The 24,598-nt window shown below is 36.8% G+C and overlaps 1 protein-coding gene across 4 annotated transcripts in view; it reads left to right on the top strand.

Moving 5' to 3' along the window:
* WDR72 (WD repeat domain 72) overlaps nt 1-24,598 on the top strand; it is a 220,893-nt gene that overhangs the window by 128,910 nt on the left and 67,385 nt on the right. For all 4 annotated transcript variants that reach the window (XM_038580460.1, XM_038580459.1, XM_038580462.1 and 1 more), the window contains 2 exons: nt 4,063-4,142; nt 9,884-10,085. In XM_038580460.1, coding sequence (XP_038436388.1) covers nt 4,063-4,142; nt 9,884-10,085 — 282 coding nt within the window. The remainder of the gene's footprint in view (nt 1-4,062; nt 4,143-9,883; nt 10,086-24,598) is intronic.

Genomic DNA, 24,598 nt, shown 5'->3' with positions numbered 1-24,598 from the left:
TTAAAATAAATAACATTATGGGATCCCTGGGTGGCGCAGCGGTTTGGCGCCTGCCTTTGGCCCAGGGCGCAATCCTGGAGACCCGGGATCGAATCCCACATCAGGCTCCCGGTGCATGGAGCCTGCTTCTCCCTCTGCCTGTGTCTCTGCCTCTCTCTCTCTCTCTCTGTGACTATCATAAATAAATAAATAAATAAATAAATAAATAAATAAATAAATAAATAAGAAATTTGTTTAAAAAAATAAATAAATAAATAAATAAATAACATTATAAGACAAATGATCTTTGAAATGCCTGTAGTCTAAAATTTTCCAGCAAAAGAAATATTTGGATATTAAATTAAGGTCACATGTGATTTATGGGGAAGCTTATTACATCAGTATCTTTATTACCAAATAAATGATTATTATATTAGAGAATTTTATAGCTTTTTCAGAAGGTTATATAATGGTCCTTGAATTCTTCTGAGTAATAGTCTTGGTGTTTAGATTTTCTTTTGAAGCCAAATAGCTAATTTATCCTCAAAACCTCCTTCTCTAAATCTTTTTCATTCAGTAAATGGCAAAACTGCCCTTCTAGTTGTTGAGGCCAAGAACTTTGGTGTAATTTTGACTTTCTCCTTTTTTCAAAACCCACATCCAATCTTTTAGTAAATATATTGATTCTACCTTCATAATATATCCCTGATTCTGACTGTTTCTCTCTACCTATGTGACCTCCCCACCCCGCTCGGTAGCCTTTATCTCCCCCTGCCTGGACTACCCTGGAAACCTCCTAACCACTCCTCTGCTCCTATATCTTCTTCCCATACTCTATTCACAATCAAACAGCCAACATGACCTATTGGAAACTAAGTCAGAACCTTATGCTTCTGTTTAAAATGTTTCAGCAGCTTCTGTTCCACTCCAAATAAAAGCCTAAATAAATAAATAAATAAATGCCATAGTCCTTAGGATAACATATAAGGCCCTTTATAACCTGGCTGTTCTGCTTCCACTATTGCACACGATGCCACTCCGATCTGACCTCATCTCTTTGTTTGTACTTATCCCTTGTTTAGCATGTTCCAGCTACATTGGACCTTTTACTCTTACCCAAACAGACAGGCAGGTCTTAGGGGCTTTGCACTACTCTTCTGCTGCCTGGAATGTTCTTTCCGCAGATCCCAGAGGCCAACCTGCTGCATCCTGCCTCCACCTTACATCTTTCATTGTTGCTCAAATGTCATTTTATCAATCAAGGTGCTCTTCTTTCTCCTCAGCACACTCTATCCCATTCCCTGTTTTACTGTTTTCCATAATTCTTTTCACTCTCTGATGTAATATCTCTCTTTTCATTTGCTGTCTATGTCCTGCTACTAAAATGTAAGCTCCATGGGGGTTATTATTTTTTTATGACAGCTTTATTTACTACTGTATCCCTAGTTCTCAGAACAAAGCCTTGAAGGAATTAAGCAAATACCTTTGGATTAATGGGTGAATAGTAAATAGAACAATCATCTTGGAAATAGATGGCTGAGGTTTAAGATCTAGTTTTGCCACTTACCACTTATGCAGCTTTGGGCATGTTTTTTACTCCTTTAAAAGCAGTATTTACTATATTTGTAAAATGTGAATAAGATTCTAGACTTGGTGTGCATGGTGTATCCAAAGTTGTGCAGTAAATGATCGATACATTTACATGCTCTGAACAATAGTACATAGGGGCCTGCCTTCTCAAAGTTATTGAAAAGAATATTTGGAATATTTTAAAGTGATAGTTCATTAATAGCTTCCAATTTTTGAGTGACTAGTATATTCAAAGAATTATGCTCATGGCTTTACACATACTATCTCAATATATAAACAAACTTGAACGGTAGAAGGGACCATCTCTGTGGTATCCTTAGGAAAACTGAACTCAGGGAAGTTAGATGACTCACTCAGAGGCAAAATGCTGTTGAGCAGAAGAGTCAGGCTTCCAGGTCAACCCTGTCTGGTCCCAAACCACTTGCTCTTTGCATTATGTCAGCATGCTTCTCAGTTATGATTACAACTGTTGTCCCCTCTAAATGGTCCCAGCCTGGGTTGCCTGCCTCCTCCTTAAGTAGTAGCTCTCCTTAGGGCATTTATCCTTGTTTTCATTTTCTATAACATTAATAAAAGGATTAGAATTTAAGGCGTTATATAAGTGGTTTCTGCAAAGACCAAGAGAATTGCTAAGCAGAGCCAAGGGGGCTCCAACCAGAGCAGTAGGAGCAACTAGTGTTATTATTGAATAGTGTCCCGCCTGTTGAGAGGTGGCATTTATAGCATTTCAGATTCACTCAGGTCCTAAGGAAACATGGTTTTGCGTTTTAATAATTGGAAGATGGGAGGTGAAGGGAAAGGAGGGGTTCACTTTATGCTATTAATTTGGTAGAGTCAAGCCTAAAGAATAAAATAATGCTCTGAGGTGCTCATTCTAAAGAGTTGACAGGAACCAATACCCACTTCTGTCAGCAAAAATGGTGACTCAGTAATATTGGTAAGCCTGGGGTGTTTTCTTTTTATCTTTCCCCCTGATGTTGCAATTAATTCTTTAGCTCACTGACATTGCCAAGAGAAGTTGGCTCTCATTTCTACCTCATATTAAAATTTTAACATCACATTAAAGTGCACTGTGAAGTACCCCATGATGCCAGTAAGTAGTTACAGTTGAGACCAATATTTAGCTTTGATGGTAGAGTCACAAGGTCAACAGAATGAGAGAAGGGGGGGGAAGGAGAGAGATCAAAAGAAAATTTTCTCTTACCTGCTGTGCTCATGAAGCAATGGAAAATATGACTTCAAAATCATAATGCTCCATCGTACTTACATGTTTTATGCACTGGTCTTGGTCATTTCAAATTCACATCATATGTTCCATCAGGGAAAAATAACGATATCAATAACAAGTCAGAAGTTTCTTATATATCTCTATAACATTCTCAGTTCACATTATGTTCAATACTTTCTATCACACTTCCCTTGACCACTAATGTGATATGTAAAAATACATGTATAAAATATAAAACATTTAGAAAATATATATTTGTACATATGTACACACATGTACATATCTATTAATGTATAAAATGGTAATTCAATGAAAAGCACACTGTACTAATACTAAAAGAGTTGATGCCAGAATTTCAAACACATATTAATATATTAATTTAAATAGACAATTAGAGTAATTTTCCCTCCAATGCAAGCCATCATCATTTTTCCTTATCTCACTCCCAGGATCTGGCACCTAGATAATATACTTTAGCCATCAGAAAGCCTTAATTGATCAATTTTTCATTTGGATGATAATATGTACATTTTCAATTAATGAAAAGGCACTTATTAAGTGCTTTTTTGTGTAGGGGGCTGCTGGACACTCTCTGGATCAATTTAAATAAACCAAGCTCTAGCTCACTCTTAAAATTTCACACTGAACATTAAGGCAAATAGATAGAAAGGACATTCAAAAGGGCAAACTTAAGAGAAACAATACATAACAAAATGAGTCAAATTAAAACATAAGTGCTATATCTATTGATCAAAGTAGTATAGCTGGGTAAGGACAAATCAAAGGAAATCTTTTATATGATTTCCATGTGATAGGTGCTGATTCATGGGAAGGTAGTATTTCAGGATCTATTTGCATGAGGGAGGAATTGTAAAATTTGGCAATCTGCTTTGGGTGGGATCATTATTCATTGTACTCCATTGCCAAAAGTTACAAAGATGGGTTTAGGGCATAAGGATGAATTTGATTTGATGTAAATATGTATTAGCATAACTGCTAGAAATACATATAAATTAGTAAATGGTTCTTGACTCTGGTCACACATGAAAATCACCTGAGTTACTTTTACAAAGTACTTAATGCCTGCCCTCTTCTCCCCCCATGGCTGATTAAATCAGAATTTTTGAAAGATTGAACCTGGACATTGGTGTTTATGGAAAAAATGCTCCCCAGGTGATTCTAACAGGCAGCCAGGGTTAAGGATCATTGGGTTGTATCCATTTTTTAATACTCTTGAGATACAAATATGTTTTCTGTATTTCTAGGTAAGAATGAATCCCATACACCTGAAGCTGATATTTCACTTTTGAAGCTAATTTCCTGTTGGAGAGACCAGTCTGTGCAGGTATGATACAGTGCATGTTCTTGAAGTTATTAGAAGAGCTCCTTGCTTTCCTTTCCATTCTGTGAGTGGTTCATTCATACTGCCCTTAACCTGAGAGTACCCGTAAGTGGCTACTGTTGTCCTTACAAAATATTTCTTCCCAGGGCATTTCATGTAACAGGACTAATGCAGAGACTGATAATGAGGGAAAAAGTGAAAAATGACATGTGCAAGGACACACCAGATGAGGTGGGATGAATAGAGGGCCTCAGGAGGGAAGGTTACTGTTGTTACAGGTAACTTATTGCCTATTGAAATTTCGGTTTGTTAGGGTACCTGGGTGGCTTAGTGGTTGAGTGGCTGCCTTCAGTTCAGTCATGATCCCGGGGTCCTGGGATCAAGTCCCTCATCAAGCTCCCTGTAGGGAGCCTGATTCTCCCTCTGCCTATGTCTCTGTCTCTCTCTCTGTGTCTCTCAGGAATAAATAAATAAAATCTTAAAAAAAAAAAGGAAAGAAATTCAATTTGTGGCCAAATTGTCTATTATTTGATTTCAACATTTGCCATGACATAAAATTTCCTAGGCTTAGGAATTTGGTATGGGTACTAGGAATCATTTTTCTACCTTGAGAGTTACCTCATCCGTAAGCTGCTTGAGAGAACGGGTTTCTTCAAGGCCCAGTTTAAGTCCTTTTATCTCTTTGAAGGTTTTTGTGGATCCTAAAAGCTTACCAGGTAGCTTTGTACATTGTACAATAAATATATGTGCATTGATTAAATGAATGATTATCAGAACTTTATTCTCCTTCATGAACTTAATAAATGTCAAATTTGCAAGACAGGCATAGCAATAATTCCAATTACAAATGTTTATTCTTAGTTACAGGAAAACAAAGAGTGTTAGGACACAGTGTGGGGTTGACACTACAAAACCAAATAAACACAGTTGGAATGGGAAACTTGTTACTATGGCCTACAAGTTTCTACATGATTTGCCACCAGCCTAACCTCTTCATTCATCATTCTCCCCTGAAGCTCTAACTAGCCACACTGATGTTTTTATTTACAATACACAAAGCTCATTTCTACCTCAGGCCATTACGGTGCTCTTGGGCTGGAATTCTCATTTTTCCATTCATCATTTGGGTCTTTGCTCAAAAAACAACTCTTCAAAGAAGTTTTCCCTGATTCCCTGACTCATGTTCTCACCACACCCTCCCCTACCCCATGCCTCTAGTTACCAGGGCATCACCCTGGTTTTATTTTCTTTGTTGCAATTGTTTTTATTTATTTATTTTTTTAGATTTTATTTATTTATTCATGAGAGACACAGAGAGACAGGCAGAGACATAGGTAGAAGTAAAAGCAGGCACCCTCTGGAGAGCCTGATGCAGCACTTGATCCCAGGACCCCAGGATCACAACCTGAGCCAAAGGCATACGTTCAACCACTGTAGCCACCCAGGCATCCCTGTTGCAGGCTTTTAATGGAAGTGATGCCATTTGCTTTTTTGCTTGCTTATCTTCTGTCTTCTTGCTGTCCTAGAAGTTTGCTGAGAACAGGGACTTGGTCCATCTCATTCACCCTTCCATCACCAATGCCCAGAAAAGCAGTAGTCACAGCAGCCTGTCAATAAATATTTAATGAATGAATAAATAGCTATGCAAAAAGCCTCTGTGACAATCAAATAAACATTAGTACATGTTGACTTTATCAGCATGCTAGCGATCAGTTAAGAGTCTCTATTAAAGGTAAGATTTCTTTTCCCCCCAGTAGCCTAAGAATTCCTCAATGAGGGGGGAGAAATCATGAAGGAAAAGAATTCAACAGGAAATTTATCCTGAATTGCTCTAACTAAAGATCTTTTGTAATTGTTCATTTGACCTTCATATAAATTTTAATGTGGTTTGGACATGTTTGGACTAATGGACCTTTAAGGTTCTATGATTGTATGACCTTGTGTAAAAGTCTGGCAGTGTGACAAACATTACCAGAGCACTTATTACTCACTTTATAGGTAGTCTAAGCTTCAAAGTTCTTTCTCTCATCTCTGCCACTAACCTGATGAATAATTCTGGAAGATAAATGTAACTTGTTGATTATTTTCCTCACGTGTAAAATGGGAATGATAATTCCTGGGTCCTTTGGGAACAACAGAGGCTCTTATAGCCTCATTTAAATGCTTCATTAACCAATCTTCCAATACCTTATAAAGCTGTTCATTTAAGCAGTTAGTCAAATCATGTTAAGCTGAATCTACTTTTTAACCTATTTTAGGTGGTAATGGAATGCTTCTGTAAAAGAGTAAAATCCTATCTCAGAAATTGAAGAGGTGGTACTTTATGGAAGGGGGAAGAATCTGTTAATTTTGCAGATGAATGAGTTTGTCTAGAGATTGTCTCTTTTGCTTCTAATGCATGAAATTTACCCAACAGAGAAATAAAAGCTGGAAAAGCAACAGTAAGGTTTTGGGATTGCTAATTTGTGTGTTTCTGAAGCTTCACTAGATTTTATAATCTAACACCAGTGGGTGAAATCATGATATCCATGTCTCTAGGAACAAATATTGCTTTTACAGGAGATGATGCAAAGACATGAAAAGTTGATGTGAAACTGAGTGTTGAGAAAATGCTTTTCTCCTAGAAAATCGGGACATTGGAACCACAAGCAGGCCACAGGAGATCTCATGAGTCTTCATAATGCTCTGTGCTATTTTACAGAACTTTGCTATGTCCAGGTTTTAGCAGAAAACCATTAAAATTTTTAGCTTTCCTAGGCATAGTAATACTCTAGTAATAAGTATATGACCCAGATTTGTGGCTGTCTCTTTCCAGCCAATGGATTTGTAAATCTTCACTTAAATCTGTACGCATTCCCTCATAAGAGTGTAATGCTTTACACATCTGTCTTTTCAAAGAAAATTATTTCTATGCATTTGGAAGACAGCTTTATAGCCATAGTGCTTTCAGTTCTAGCTCACTATTAAATTCAAAAAATTATATAATATATTGTCTAAAAATTTTATATTTTGTTGGGGAAAATTCTATCCCTACTAACTACCTTCAAAATGTATCTACTATATTTATGTACTAGAGAGATTTAAGTATTGATAGTCAGAAATTATCAATAAATTCTACTTTCTACACTTTATATTTTGAGTACAGAATCTATTTCAATTCCATTAGCATCTATTTAATACCTACTGTATACCAGATACTGTGATAACATTATTGCATGCTTATAAGATGTACCATCTGTCCGTGGATTGGAACCATGCTGAGTATTGATTTCACACTGAGTACAAAGTGTGGGTTTGAGTTTGTTGCTAATTGGGTGTATGCCATTCAATATTCGCTTTTAAGTTTTGTGACTGAGTATCCTATTCATTATGGTTAATACGTTTTATTCAATTATTTCAACTTCCTCTTGTTTTCAGTTGTACTCATTGTTTATTTATTATTATTTATTCTTATAATATGCATTGATAATGGCAAATATGTCAACAAGCCCCAAAATACAAAGTTAAAAATGTGGTCATGATATATCAATTCAATAATTAGAAATATTCAATGAAATTGCATACATCCTTACATATTTTTAGGAAAGAATATTGACCCAAGCTGTTATCCAGTGGTATCAGACATTCTAAATCGCATTGTAGTTGCTCCTCAGAGATGGTAATAATTCCAGTGCGAGAAGGCAGACATGATCCCATGGGAGCATATGGCCAATCTGCACATTCTGAAGGATAGGCCACAGTCTGGATGTTTTATAGGTCTGAAGATATCAATATCCTCCTGATTTATAGATAGGGACAAAGCAAGTTCCATACAGGTTTCTGTGATTGAAAGTTTTCATCCTAGCCTTACTCAGCATCATGGACTTTGTTTTATGAGGAAGGACATGAAGTCTCAGAGTAGTATATGACTTGGCAAAAGTTGCCTTTGTGATAACTGTAATAGTTGGATCAGAAACTCGGGCTTTCTCATTTTTGATTCAGAGTTCTTTCTACCATACCATCCTCATCTTGGAAGTAGTGTTATCAAATAAAATGTGTGACAAAATTAAAGCAAAATAAATTCGGTGATGCAAAATTGTTCATGAATAATTAATATAGTTTGTCCCATCATATGATATACATAATAAGCACGGTTCATTTATTTTAATAGAGGAAAGTATATGTTTGTAAATATATCTAATACATAATATATATATATCATCACATGGTAGATATTAATGCATGATTCACCAGTATCATAATATGTAGAACTGTATGTTAGAACCATGGTTTGCAATAGTTATTACAATGTTGAGTATCTCATCATAGGATATGCATAATAAGGATCCTGTGCCTACCTGTATTGTGACAGGAAGTCCTGCAGTGTTGGTAGACTTGGTAGCAATAGTAAAAACACATCCTCTATTAGCCTTTTTTCATAACCTACCTAAGTATTTGAGTGTGAACATTGGAGTACACAAGAACAGGGGATGATCAGAGATCAGGAGGCTGCTCTGATACTTTTATGTAGCTTCCTATATTTAAAAGTCAAGCACCCTGCTCCTTCTGCCCTGGCAGGCAGTTCAAGAGAGCATTTGCCATCAACGTAAGCTAAGCTCTCTGAGTGTCCCTGGAACCTGAAGATTGCATGTGCTACCATGGCACATACGAGACTGAATTAATATTTAGCTGAATACCTTTTCTGCTTTTGATGTCAGCATCTCTAGATCAGCTGGTGTTGTTCCACTCAAAGCCCTAGCTGAAGGTATCCTAGGGGTAGACTGGGGATAATGCAGAGGGGATGGTGGCAATGGTGGAACATGAGTCAACTTGACACAGGGCAGTCTTCTGAGGGAAAAAAAGAGTAGGCATTGGGGTGTGGTCATAGGAAAGATTTAACTGTCACCCAAAGAAGGATAATAGAAAAGTGTCCCAAGTTCACTGACATCAGTGGTGTCCTTCCTATTGTCTCACTGATTCGGCTCTTGGCTTTATTTGAATTCTGCTGGACCTTGCCTCATATTTTGACAGGAAGAGACTAAGCTGCATTGTCACTGATGTTTTACTAAGGAATAAAGGTAAAGAAACTTGGGAGGACATATAATACAAATAATGTAGAAATCAGGGGTCAGAAGGCCTGTCCACCATATCTATGGGATATAATATCCCAGGTTCTTCATTTTAAAAAAAAGAAGATATTGGATTAGATGCCTGTGACAAGCATTCCCCTTCCCCTCAACCCAATCACCGATCCTTGACTGGATATATACAATAATTGGAAGGAAGGCTTTGAACTCTGTAAAACCATGTACACCTACACACAATTTAGTGAGATTTATTATTAAAATCTTGTCTTTAGTTTTCTGTATTAAACCTAAGTTTAAATCAAGTGTTTTTAGCTAAATAGTGCTTTAGAGCCAGACATACTTCGAGGAGATAAATTTGTCTTTATGAGCAATATAATATCTTCAAATTAATTTTCTTTATCTTCTGGTGGGAAGAAAGAATCCTAAAGAAAACTGAGGACTCCTTTCAACTTTCCTTTTAGAATCTCTAGTGTTAATAGAACAGTGTGAAATGGTTTGGGTTCCAGTGCTCAGTATCTGCATTTCAATTGTTTCAGATGCTAATTCTAGTGGAAGGGAGTGGTCCACTTTCTATGAAAACTATTTAAGTGAAGATGCCAGGCTCTTAGTTTGATGTAAGACTCCAAGCATTTGTAATAATACTAACAAAAAATTATTAAAAAAAAAAAAACTTTATAGGTAACGGAAGTAATACAAGCTGTTCTCTTGGCGGAAGTTCAACAGCATATGAAGACCTTGAGTAAGACACCAGTCAGCAGTCAACCAGTGTCCATGACAGAGGACATTCACTGTGAGATGAGGCAGATCCTGCAGAAGACAGAATGGACCCAGGGGGAGGAGATACAGTTACAGTGTGCTACAGACACCTGGCCTCTGCAAAGTAAGTGCAAAATTTATTGGCATGCACTTTCATCAGAACTTTTTCAACTACTTAGAGTGCATTCAGAATATGAGTTCACAATATATCATTTCTGCAAAAACTGAGCCAAGTGTCCTGTTTCTGACCTATTCTCCTATCAGTTTCTTCTGATAATTTCAAGTTTCTAAAAAATTTTTCTAAATTCTATTATAATCAATAAATATTTTCTAGAACACAAATTGAATTTGTTTATAGAAATATTTTCAAATTAAATAATTAAAAATGAAAACAGGATTAACACTAATAGCTTAATGACATATGTTAAGAATACCTTCATAATAATGGGTCCTAAATTTTTTCCACTTGATTACCTTGAAAGTAGCCGTGTGCCAGCTTTTTTTTTTCTTTTCTAAAAATAAGAAATGTAGTAGAAACTAAAATTAAACTGATTTATAGGTGGACCACTTGATTTTGTAACAAATTTTGTCATTGTAACTTCATAATGATAATGTTTATGGTTCATGGCTAGCAAGTGAATCTCAATTTCTGCTGTAAAACATTAATTGATTTTTGAGCCCATTAGCTGTGACTTAAAAAAAAATAGTTAAAAAGAAAGAAGACAAATTTTTCTTTTTTTTTTTTAAGATTTTATTTATTTATTCATGAGAGACAGAGAGAGAGAGAGAGAGAGAGAGGCAGAGGGAGATGCAGGCTCCATGCAGGGAGCCCAATGTGGGACTCAATCCCAGGTCTCCAAGATCACGCCCTGGACTGAAGGCTGCGCTAAACCAGTGAACCACCCAGGCTGCCCCCAAATTTAGTTTTCAACTTCACCAGTAAGCTTTTGATGAACAAGTTAACTTATAATTAAATATTTTTTTTTCAGGGAAACATGTTACAAATTTACATGTTCCAGGTTGTTAAAAATTATTAAATATTTCTTTAGCCCTCAGAAAGGGATTTTCTTTTTATTTATTTGGGACTCAGAAAAATGTTGCTATATTTAAAATGTTGAGTCATAGAACAGGTGTCATTCTTAAAGATCTATTACAGCTTTTTCTTATTATTTTTATAAAATTACTGATTGGGACAGCATTAAATAGTGAAAAAGGATATTCTTAAAGATCTATTACATTAAATAGTGAAAAAGTATATGTAACAGGGAAAGCCTTCTTAAGCAAAAGCCAAAGATCAAAATAGATAGAATATTTCCTAGTGCCAAGAAAGTCACTGAAGATGGTAAATTCAATAAGCAATTTGATAAAGCTCAATGGCAATTTCAAGTCATTTGTTTGTCTCTTGTCCAGAAATTAGCTTTAATTATCTGGTAAATCCACCCACTTACGGAGCTCATTTGATCATATCACGTAATTGTAGTTGTATTACACCTTTCAAGCAAGAAGAGAAATGTCCTTTTTTAAATTAATTTTCGGTAAGTGCATGGGGGTTCTTGATTCATTTGGTGAGGCACCTGTAGTGTCATTATGTTTCTTCCAGCTCCCCAAAGACCGCTCATATCATTCATCATATGTTAACTGTCATTAGGTGGCATTTATATGCCTTATCCCTAAGCTTGAGTTTATACCTTATCCTTTGGCCCATAACCATCGTTTCTGGGTGAGAAATTCATGGTGGGTTATCAAGTTGAAGCTTTTAATAAGTTCCACTATCACGTGGCTTACCCACTATTTGAAGTTTCACCAGATTGGGCTGTCTTCTGTTCCCAACTAATTTTCAGGTATAAGAAATATACTATGGAATTTGGTGTTGTCATGACTAAAGACATCTGGATTTTAAGTTAGATATTAACTATCTTTGGATCATTACTGAATGAACCTTTTCCAATAATTAAAAGAAAATTAACATTAATTGGTGATAACATTAGAATACAAAGATATTAAAGTTGCTTTATATATTGGTGGATGAAATTTAGAATATTTTATTTAAAAGAAATGAAACATTCACAAATGCTGAGCACATATTTTTGTGGGAAATACTGCCTGTTGGAAAATACAAACTGCAATTGCAATTAAGTGGAAACACATAACATGCACTAAAAAGGAAAATTTCCAAGCACTATTATAATGGATATTAACATTGCCTTTCTTTCTCTTTATTTGGAAAAAAAACAAACAAACAAAAATTGTTTTTTAAACTAGCCAAAGAAATTTAGTAAAATTACAGGAAAGTTTTGTACCTTTATTAAGCTGTATGTACTGCATTACTGGTTAGATTTAAAATAAATAAATAAGTAAAAAAGTGATTTTATTTATTTCAAATGTCCTGATTCAAAGGTTAAGGGGAGGGCAGCCTGGTGGCTCAGTGTTTGAGCGCCGCCTTCAGCCCAGGGCGTGATCCTGGAGACCCGGGATCAAGTCCCACGTCGAGCTCCCTGCATGGAGCCTGCTTCTCCCTCTGCCTGTGTCTCTGCCTCTCTTTCTCTCTGTATCTCCCATGAATAAATAAACAAAATCTTAAAAAATATATAAAAAAACCCACAAAGATTAAGGGGATGGTGTAGGTACTATTCACCCAGGTGTGATTATTCCTCAGAGTTTATAGGCAAATTTACTTAGATCCAGTGTCACTACAACCTATTACCAAATATCCTTATGACAAATGGTTTATGTTGTTTTATTTTCAGATCCTTGCTCATTTGTCCTTTGTGAGCTCCTGCCCTCATCCTTCCCCAACATCATTTCTTTTATTCTTTCTTGATTTCTTAGCTTTTCTTCTCTCTCTCTCTCTCTCTCTCTCTCTTTGGAAGATTTTGTTTATTCATTTGAGGGAGATCGTATGCATGGATGCACACTGCAAGGGCTGAGAGGTGGAGGGGAGAGGCAGAGGGAGAGAGAGAATCTCGAGTAGACTCCCTGCTGAATGGGGAGCCCACTGCCGGGCTGGATCTCATGACCTGACTCTAAATCAAGAGTTGGAAGCTTAACCAACTCAGGCACCCCTTGGTTTCTTAGTTTCTTAATGCATCTTATTAGTAAATTGTTTGGAAAGTAATAGATGGCTTTATTATGTGTGGATACTCAGAAGCTCCTTTTATGCTAGAGTGGAGTACATTTGGTTGATTTGCATTATAGTAATATGGCAATAATAGATTATAAGGATTATAATAGATTATAATAAGGATGGCAATTACTGTGCTCTTAATATACTCCAAAAACTATGCTAAGTACTTTCTGAATGTTACCTTACTTTTCCCTTTAATTCTTGCATAATTCATATGAACCCTGACTTTCTGCCCATCATTTGAGTCATTTGTGTAAACAATTTTGCAGTTTTTTAAATGTCCATGTTCATAGAAATGAAGCTTCAGAGGAGCACTGAAAAGAACTACTCTCTGAAAAAGAGATTCCCATATGCTACCCAGGCTTATCCTGAGAAATTGCCTCTGTACATTTTTTAACATACTAATTATTTATCTTTCTCAGACACATTAAAATAAATAGTATTTTTAAAAAGTCTATCCCTATGTCTGCTATCTTCAATGCCACTAGTAGTGTATATCTTGTACTTTGAGACATTGTTTCTATTATTATCCCATTTTTCAAAAATGGATAAAGTGGGGCTTAAAAGAGTTGATGTGCCTTGTCTAGAGTCACAAAATTAAAAAAAAAAACAAAACAGGGAGGCAAACCCATATAGTCTCTTAAACTCTGTGTTCTAATCCAGTAAACTGCATTTTCCATACTGGCAGCATGAAGGAAATTTACTTTAAATCAGCATGATCTGAGAATTGAATAATTTATTGAGTGTTTTTTCTTAAATTTTTATTCTCCTCTCATAAATCATACTTTCTATTATCAAAGAAAATGCAGAGTGTTCAATCATTGCCGTCTCCACCCTTATAATAAAGAAAATCACCAGGTTTCTTGGACTTTTTGAACATGAGATTCATCTAGAAAGCAATGCAAATCAAGTGAAGTAAGATTTGAAGTATAATGTGTATTTGAACTTTACAATTTTGTATCTTATTTATTTTTGGTGTTTTCACTTGTTACATTTCACAACATGTATTTTATTTGAGGTCTTAATATTTGTGTATCAATATTTCATGGAATTTATGTGTGCTGGACTTTATCTGAGTTTACATTTTTATAACAGTTACATTGCTCTCTTTCTTCATCTATTTAATAAGAAATTGTAGAATTAACATTCACATTTGAAGCTCAGATTCATTGTTTTAAAAACAGCAGTGGTTTCTGTTATTAAAATGCATTTGAAAGTTATTTCCCTTTATTTTTTTTTTTTTGAGTGTGATTTGGATCAGTTTAAACAAGTGCTCTAAATTGTTCCATTAAATAAATTGGTTGAAATAGAAATGGAGGCTTTGTAGATAAAACTGTCACTTTGAAATTATTGGCTGAATTTAAATTCACGTTAAACTGTGTAGTCATGAAGATGATGCATCAAATATGGGTACTGCAAATAATCTTTATTACATGCATCGTTTTCAAAGACTTCTCTACAAAATTAAATAATGAAAATGTGCTCTTTGTTTAAATAAAACCATGCATTTGTGGTAAGTAAAGGAAATAAACATCTACTCAACAGAACAGTTTTCTGGTCCTGGTACCCATCAGCAGAAGGACTGGATCAGGACAGGCTTCCTCTGCCTGTTGAGTTTCTTAGAAGGATATCTGCCTAGTTGTGGAAAGGCTTTGAAACTACCTCACAGGGAAACTTTCTTGACTGTCTTTATAGTAAATGCATCTTCCATCCTCTGTGAGCTCTCCAGGCTAAACAAGAAGGCCAATGAATTCTTCTTTATGGAAGCAGAAAAGTAATGGGGGACATACCATTGAAAGCCTTGAGTGTCATAGTAAGGTCTTAGGCTTTCTCTCTGAGCAAGATAGAAGACGATTTAAACAAACAAAGGGCACATATTTGAATGAGATCATGTTGCCTGCAGTTCAGGGGCCAAGGATAAAGGCAAGGAGACCAGTGGGGAGGCCATTATGCTAACCCAGATGATGGCAGCTTAGAAAAAATATGGTGGTTCTGAATGTGTTTTGAAGGTTCAACTTACAGTATTTGCTGATAGATTAGATATGGATGAATAAGATAATGAAAGTCTATACTTATATTTTTTCAAACAAAAAAAGATTTGATACTTGTTGACCCTGGTACCCTGACTTGATGCCTATGTCAAGCAGTGCAGTATGACTCACATATGGTATTCTAGGTATATTGAAAGAAGAGTGGAAAACCCACTTAACAGAAGGCTGTCCCTGCTGTGTTCAACTGTCCCTGTCTAGATGACCTATAGATTTTATTTTCTAGTATTAACTAAACTAACCATCAGAAAATGGACAAAAATTTCTTGCCAAGAAATCATGGATTGAAGATAAGACTGGTAATGCAAGGTTAAGCAAAGAAGATGTAAATGGCATTGCCAAACTTACCTTAAGCTACATCAGGAGGTGTGTATGTGTGTATGTGTGTGTGTGTTTATATATGTTTATGCATGTGTCATAAAGCCTTCTTAGAGAAAAAGATGTTTAATCCAAGACCTAAAAGATGAACATGATTTAGCCAAGGAAAAAGTTGGAGTGGGAGAAGATAACTGTTTGCTAAGAGTACGGAAGACACCTATGCCTTTTTCTTCTCCTAAGAATCATCTGATTAATACATGTAATGAATAAGGAACCTGGACATTACAGAGAAACCCATAGGCTTTTAATTTGTTCTCTGGAAAACACCTGTGTCCTCTTTGAATCTCATTGCTCCAATGCCTTCCTTTCCTAAGCCTCAGCCTTCCAGAATAACGATAAAAATAATGACAAGAAAACAGCTAACAGGGTAGCCCGGGCGCGGGGCGGGGGGGGTGGAGGGGGGAGCAGGGGAGGGGGTGCTGCTCAGCAGTTTAGCGCCGCCTTTAACCCAGGGCGTGATCCTGGAGACCTAGGATCCAGTCTCATGTCAGGCTATCTGCATGGATGGAGCCTGCTTCTCCGTCTGCCTGTGTCTCTGCCTCTCTCTCTCTCTGTGTCTCTCATGAATAAATAAATAAAACTTAAAAAAAAAAAAACAGTTAACACTAATGTGGCTTAGTATGGTTTTCTTTCCTTAAAGATTTTATTTATTTATTAGAGAGAGAATGCGCGCACAAGCCTGGGGAGGGGCAGAGGGAGAAGCAGACTCCCACTAAGCACAGAGGCTCCATCTCAGAACCCTGAGATCATGACCTGAGCTGAAGTCAGACACTTAACCAACTGAGCCACCCAGATGCTCCAGGCTTAGTATGTTCTAAGTACTTCACATACCTCAAATTATTTGATCCTTTATTCCATGGGAATAGGTAGTATTGTATATGCATTTCCCGGATGAGAAAATAGATATAAAAAAGTTAAGTATCTTGCCTAAGGTCTTATTACCAACAAACAGCAGAACCAGGTGTCAAAAATATTCAGCATGTCTTCAGAATTTGGGTTTGTTGTCCCTAGTGGGCATTGCCTCCCACTTAACCACAATTCTCCTTCACTATCTCTAAAGTTAACAAATATTTACCAATGTTTATGTGCTTCCTATATGACAGTTACAGAGATAGGCATTACCCAGGTTGGGGGTCACAAGGCAGCGGGAACCCAGATACTTGGCAAAACAACAGGGGAAGGATTCTCATGAAGAAATAAATCAAACAAATATCCAATAGCTAATTTCTACTAACCTTTGGGTGTGGCACTATAAGCTATTCCACTAAAGATGTACTTAATACTAAAGCCTTTTATTTAGAATTTAAATTTATATAAATATAAGTCCTAGTGGTTAAAAAACAGAAAGTTCCACACCTGGGAACTAGAAATGTTAGAAGTAAAAAAGATTCAGCATACCCAGGGGTGCCTGTCTGGCTAGTCAGTAGAGCCTGTGAATCTTGATCTCAGGGTTGGGAGTTTTAACTCCATGTTGGGTGTAGATTTTACCTAAGGTTTTTTTTTTAAAGGTTTACTATATATATATAGTAAATATATATATAGTAAAACACACACACACATATATATATATATAGTAAAACACACATATATATATATGTCAAAGGGGGTTTGGGTTGAGTTGGCAGAGGAAGAAAAGAGGAAATATAAAATTTTATTTTACAGATCAATTTGAATTGCATAACCTTACAGAAAGATCAAGGTATTCATATGTTAGATGTTAGATGAAGATGAATTTATTTATGATAAGCAAATCAGTTATTTAGACCTAGAATACATTACATACCTTTCAAAAAACACAGTTGTCATTTGGATTTGAATATATGTCCTGTATTATTTTTAGCTTCCTGTAAAACTGATGGAGAAATTTCATCATTTCCCTTTTCCCCTATATAAATTCTTCTGAACTTCTCCACTGCCTCTGCCCTCTCTGTATCATCTACAAGATTGCATTGCCTTAGAAAGACTGATAGAGTTCACTGTTCTTTTTCCAAAAGTAGTTTCATCTTTCACAGAGATTGAGATTGATGATTTTCATCTTGGCATATGAACTAGAGTATTTCATCGTCTTTTTTCCTCATGAGCAATCAGAATGCCAACCTGGCCCGACTGCACACAGACGGTAGCATCAAGGAATTGAGTTAAATATTTCCTTGGTAACAGTTGTGCAGGCACCACTTTATTGATTATTGTCTGCATACCCATTTAAATTTATTGACAAAGAAAAAGTGATCTAGATTCTGTCGCTGAAATCGATGTGTTTTGTACTATTGTTCTTCTGAGCTCAGACTGGCCTCCCAACAGTGACCCCTCAAGGACAGGGGTCAGGTCTATTTATCTTTTTTCCTCCCATCCCTTAGGATGATGCTTTACCTAGTAGCTGGTAATAAGTGTTTATTGAGTGGATGGATGAATGGATGGACCATGGGATACCATATACTAAAGATTCAGCCAACTCCTAATTAGTAAGAGAAAAGGGACACAGGGAAAATCAGCTGATTGCATTTCTTTAGCAGCTGGCCATACATAGGCTTGAATACCCACTGAAATTGTGTTTTCCAATCGTCACCATCCTTGGATCAAGTGATATACACAGCAGGCTCACAAGAAATTAAAAATAGACACAGGAATGAATCTAGTTTGTAACCACACAGAACACTTCTCTTTCCTCATGGTTGATTGTTTGGCTCTCCACTACTCATTTTGTCATGATCTGATTTGAGTCTGAGGTTTTTAGATGGCCCCAAGCCTCACTTGAAATGTGTCCACTTGTTCCTCATTCTGCTACAGTTCTCCATGGGAGTATTTAAGGAGCTGCCTCAAACACTCTTTCCTTGGTATTTGGATTCACACCCTGGGTTCTGGCTTGTATGACTCCCTTGGGACTTCTGGCTCACTCTTGATCTCTTGTAGCCGGTAGTCCTTATGCTGCTAAGTGAGTCCTTTTGACAACCTGTTCAGCTGGGTCAGCTTCCTCCCTATTGATTCCATCCCTGAGCCTGGAACTTGTGTGCTGTTAGTTCCTCCATCAAATCCAATCCCATTAGCCAATATGGATATGCATCCCTAGTTCTGGAAAAAAAAAATGGTACAACTAAATTCCTTGAGATAAAAACAAAACAAGGATTTAGTCGGCTCTGTATTCTCAGCAGATAGCACAGTCCCTGGCACATGCCAAGGCAATCTTGCTAGAGAATGCTGGCTGAAGAAAAAATGATCCATTTCTCTCCTCATGCCATTGGAATATGCCATTCAATCAGAATGTCATTCACTTTGCTGGCAGGAGCCTTATTTTTCCATTTTAACTCATCAATGTATCTGCCCAATTTTCATTCTTGGAACAATCTGGATAATTTAAAAAATCTCTTGGTAAGCACTTATGTCTAAGGTTCAATGGAAGGTACTGGAATTTTCAGTTACATTACTTTTTACACTTCTTATATAGCCTTCTAAAATGGTGTATATCATCTGGCACTCTAATTGTTTGTTATTTGCCTTTCCTTCCCACCTCTCTGAACTCCTTGAGGGCAAAAGTTGGAACTTATTAATCTTGTGCTCCTAGCTGCTAATGCACCACGTGGGGCATGATGGGTGCTCATTAAATGTTTGTTGCCTGAGTGAGCAGATGAATGATGAATGACAGTGACAGACATATATTAAAGAACTAGTCTAGGCAGAATGGAAGAAATGCTAAATCATATGTTAATAGTCTGTAGGTAGGAAGAGAATGGAAAAGATCATTAAAGGGGTGACTTTTTTTTTTCTAAAGTGTTAATTCAGAGGTATTTCTTCAAATTTATCTATTTAGTTTAGGAGTAATTTATCTGTCTAGAAAGCCACCGGGAAAAAATTAATAGTCAGATGTTTGAAGGCAAAAACACCCCAAAACAAAACAAACAAACAAAAATTCAAAAAGCAAAAAACAAACCAACAACAAGGCAGAGTACTTCATTTTCAAACTCTGAGAAAAAGCTACAAGAAATGAAGGCAGTTAGTTTAAAGAGTTGTTACCTTTCTTTTTTTCTCTTTTACCTAATACAAGTGAACATGGACTTTTCATATGTACTGTCCTCCAGCCAGACAGCCCTGCAAATATGGGGGCACTGTAAAAGTGCTCCTTAGCAGAATATATGTAAGAGCACAGTAATGGTGAATACCTTTCAGGCCTCCTAGGTTTATTTTCATCTGAGTGAGGTTGGTCTTGGAATTTTAATTTTAAATTTTAACCACAATTTTAGTATTGTGGTTTTCAACTCTCTCAATCCTAGCATGGAGTCCATAGCCAATAGTATGTGATTGCACCCCCCCCCCTTATAATCTTAAAATGAAGTTCGTAAGTAATATAACCTCTCCACATATATAATTTATATAGAATTTAAAGAAAAAATAAAGAGTAAGTAATTTATGATAAAATAACATGTGTATCAATAGGTAAAAGCTTGGGCATGACCACACTAAAAGATATAATAAAAATGCTGACCAGCACACATCCGATTGCTAGGACACCAGCTGTAAATGCAGATTCCACGTGGTGGTGGTGTCAGTGACATAGCTCTGCAGATGGATTTTCTTGGCAAAGATATGGACAACAACGACAACAACAAAAAAGATATGGACAAGAGTGGCCGCCAGATTTAGCCATTCTTGATATACAGGGTTAGTGGCCTTCCTGGAAAATTCAGGATATATTACAAACTTTGAAAGATTTCTATGTGTAAAATAAAGTTAAGAATCTGAGCTCAGGAGATGATAAACAGGGCTTTCAGTTTCATGAACGTCCAATGGAATATGTGGAAACCATGTAAAATGTCAGGACAATTTTTCATTGTGAAGGACTGTCCTAAGCTCTGCATGACTTCTGGCATTTCTGGTCCCTGTCCATTAAATGCCAGCATCTCCACAATCATCGGGGAAACCAATGTTCCTTGGCTCAGCATTTCCTAGAGCATTCCCCTAGGGGGCAGTACCAATCCTGCTGAGAACCACTGCCTTCTGGAAAGGGATTCTTAGGTATTCTGAGGCTCTCCTTGCTTCTGTCCCTCCCCTCTTGTAAAAGTGCATAGGGAGATAAAACCAAATAGGTAACCCCTAACTAATTAAAGAAGTTCCTTTCTTGGATCCCTCATGTTTGTTCCTTCCTTTGTGCTCCACCCATGTCGTTTATACTTCAGTCATAGCACTTCCCAGTCTGTGTAGTAAATCCTCTGATTAAGGTTCTGTCTCCTCCATTAGAAAAAGGACTTCTTGTCCTATTATTTCACTCTCATCGGTGTGTCCTCCAAGCTTGGCTCTGGGCCTGGCATAGAGTCAATTTGTTGTCTGATTAAATGAAGAATGTGTGTTACTGAGCTACTAAGCATTCTCCGAGGAAGTCATCAAAGAAACATCCAAAATTTTCTATTGAAATTATTATTTTACAATACAGAGTAAACATAGTTTATCTTAGGATTTAAAAATTAAATGAACTAGGTTCACCTAACTGGCTCAATTGATGGAGTGGGTGACTCTTGATCTTGAAGTTGTGAGCTTGAGCCTCATGTTGGATATAGAGATTAAAAATTAAATAAATAAATAAATGAACTATTTCCCCCATCTGTAAATTGAGAAAACTGGAAATGAGAATAATGGTTTAAAAGAGATACATACATTCATTTAAATGATTAGGGACATAATTCCAAAACCTTAGCTTAGAACATGCTAATTTTGGGGCACCCCCGGTGCCGCAGGGGTTTAGCGCCGCCTGCAGCCCGGGGTCTGATCCTGGAGACCGGGGATCGAGTCCCGCGTCGGGCTCCCTGCATGGAGCCTGCTTCTCCCTCTGCCTGTGTCTCTGCCTCTCAGTCTCTCTCTCTCTCTGAATGAATAAATAAAAAAAAAATACTTAAAAAAAAGAACATGCTAATTTTTTATGTATTTTATCCATACAATTAGTATTCAAAGTATATTAAAATTATATTTTGAGATGTTCATAACATCTCTTGACCTATGCAAGATATTTCCCTTGGTGTCTCTGCATCAGAGTAGGAAATAACCAATTGTATTGATCAATCATCCAGCTGGTAGGTCCATCCTTCGATTCGTCAATTCATTCTGCCTCTTTTTTTTTTTCCTAAAGACTTTATTTACTTATTTGAGAGAGAGAGCACAAGCAGGAGGGAGGACCAGGCTCTCCACTTGTCAGGGTTCAATCCTAGGACTCTGGGATCATTACCTGAGCCAAAGGCAAATGCTTAATCAGTTGAACCACTCAGGTGCCCCTTATTCTGCCTCTTTTGAATATTTTATTTGATAGGTGCTGTGCATTCTATTTTTCAAAAGGCAGAGCCCTGTGAACATAATGAGACCACAATGCAATATGAGATACTAAAGTTCCCATTGTTGTGTAAGCATGGAGAGCCACCTGAGGATGACTTTTTGTAGGTTTTGCACAGGACTAGACATTCACATGTGCTTTGGAAAACAGTGGTGTGGCAGACATGGACTGGTGCACTGCTTAGATCACTCTATTAAAAAGGTCTACTTGCCCAGCGGTGAGGAGTGTAGCTAGCTGACAACTTCCAGCTGTTGGCACCTCCAGGACCCCTCCCGAGGTCATACTCTTCTTGGAACAATGGCTGGGCAACATGGTGGTACAAGGGCCTAGCTACTTTTAGCCCATACAAGCCTCTTCTAACAATCAGTCCTTGCTTTAGAGTTTCCTTTGGGCTGAGAGAGACTCTCTCAGATCTGCATACTGAGTAGAGAGGTACTTATCCAATTACGTTTTTGCTTTTTTTCTTTCACAAGTGTTAATCTCCAGGAAACCTTTTGCACTTCTAACTCCATCTTAACGTCTGTTTCTGGAAGGATCCAAATAACACCAATGAGAAGGAGCTTGGTGCAAGAAGGATATTTCAGGCAAAAGGATTAATAAGAAGAGATAAGGAATGGTTCTCATGGCCTGGTCAGGAAATGGAGATGAATTTGGTATGGGCAAGATACAGGAAATGAAGATGCTCTAGTCTGGATCCAAAAGATGCAGCATCTAGAATGTAAAGGTTATGGTATGGTGATTTTTTTCCTGTAAGATAAAGGGAACTATTATAAATTAAGAGGAGAAATGAGACATCTCTCAGTGCAAAGTAGAGAATGGATAAAGCAGGAGATAGAAAGAAACCCTTGTGTCCAAGTCTTGACAGAGTACTTGTTTAGTATTTTATTTGTAAAGCAGAACTTACTTAGTTGGTTTTTTTATTGCCTGTTTATGAAGCTAGGTTATTTAGATGGAATATTAGTGCTTCATGTCTCACATGGGGAATACATTCACATAGAGAGAGAAATTTTGCCTCCCTACTTTTAGACCAAACACTGAATGTCAATCAGGATCTGTCAGTCCAGATCACGTAACACCTCCTCAGTTGCTATGGTTCTTGTTGCTAATTTGAATTTATTTATCTTCTTTTATATATGATCAGTATCTCAATCTCTACCCTCCTTGGATCACTTCTTAATTTTTTCCCAACTTGTATGTATTAATATTTGGTCTGATTTCTCATCTTCTTTGGATGCATTCGTATCATCACCATTTATTGACAAGTTTGGGTTTCAGCATCCATTTTTTTTTACCCTTTTTTTGTGTGTGGATTTATGTAGACATTACTGACCTCCTTTTCTACAAACATCCTTAACTGAAACATTAAGACCAGGCTTATTAAGTGTTTGCTATTAGACAGTTTCCAGGAATAGGATATATTATTTCTCTTTACCATTTAAAAACTCTTGATTTAATGAATAGAATTTTAGCAAAGCAAGGTAACTTTGAAATGTGCTTTTCCGTGTGTTTATATTAATATCCAATGAATAATTTCAAAGGTTAAGCTTCATGATCCATCTCTTCAAGCCATCTACTTAAGTCTAGAGTCATTACATCACCTGCTTTCCTTACGCCATTGATTTATGTTTCTTTCAAACTGCTGAGATTGGGAAGTATCATTTATTTTTTATATGACATCCCCTGCACTATGAAACAGTGTTTCAGAAGGTTATGGCAAAATACCTGTAATGCAGTACAGCCTTGGTTGCTCACCTGTGTGAATCAGTAACATCCCCATTAATGTTTGTCTATTCTCATAATACTGGAAGGGAGTAAAAGGTTTTAATTGTTCTTTTTTTCTGTAGTAAAGATATTGGGGGGGGGAGGGTGGAATCCCCAGGTAATAGTAGTATTCAGATACCATAATGTGTCTAGGTTTAATGCTGAAAGCTACAAAGGAGTTTTTAGAATTTTCTTAGGGATCACACATTTCAAGCTCTCCAAATTAGCTAAAGTCTCTTTACACTCTACTATGAATAAATGGCCATTTCAGGACCCCTAAATTATCTATTTAAACATTATTTTCAGAACCAACAAAAAAAGGTAAATTACTTTCCAGATGATTAGCATGACTTTTCTAGAACTTAAATAACACTTTACTGTTCTCAAAAGGTTTTACCGTATAGTTTTATTTCTCCTTGCAGATATCTAATGAAGGGAGACTTTGCCCATTTCTTTTTTAAATTTTTTTTTTAATTTTTTTTTTTTATTCATGATAGTCACACAGAGAGAGAGAGAGAGAGAGAGGCAGAGACACAGGCGGAGGGAGAAGCAGGCTCCATGCACCGGGAGCCCAACGTGGGATTTGATCCTAGGTCTCCAGGATCACGCCCTGGGCCAAAGGCAGGCGCCACCCAGGGATCCCTACTTTGCCCATTTCAATGAGAGAAAAACCAGGGCACGATAAACTTAAGTACCTATGCTATGTTATGACTCAATAGAAAATGGACTTACACCAGATCACACGCTCCTATGAGCAAATCTTAGATTCTTTCCTATAAGTCATACTATGTCTTGGGGCATCATGTAGAGGATGGAATTCACAAAAGAGTAAGCTCATTTATTTATGAAAATTGATATGGTTCCCTCTAGCTTAATTCAGGCCTTTCCCTAGGAGGATATTACCATTTTTATATTTCCAATGGCTCATTTTAAAGGAAAATATATTACACATTTTTAAAAATGAGTTAAATTATTTCTACTGTTAATGGTAATCCACTGTTATGATATTCATATTA

Source organism: Canis lupus, chromosome 30 (genome assembly GCF_011100685.1).
Source record: "Canis lupus familiaris isolate Mischka breed German Shepherd chromosome 30, alternate assembly UU_Cfam_GSD_1.0, whole genome shotgun sequence".
In the NCBI taxonomy this organism is placed as follows: Eukaryota; Metazoa; Chordata; class Mammalia; order Carnivora; family Canidae; genus Canis; species Canis lupus.
The sequence above is the reverse complement of the archived record's forward strand: the minus strand, read 5'-3'. Positions and strand labels throughout refer to the sequence as shown.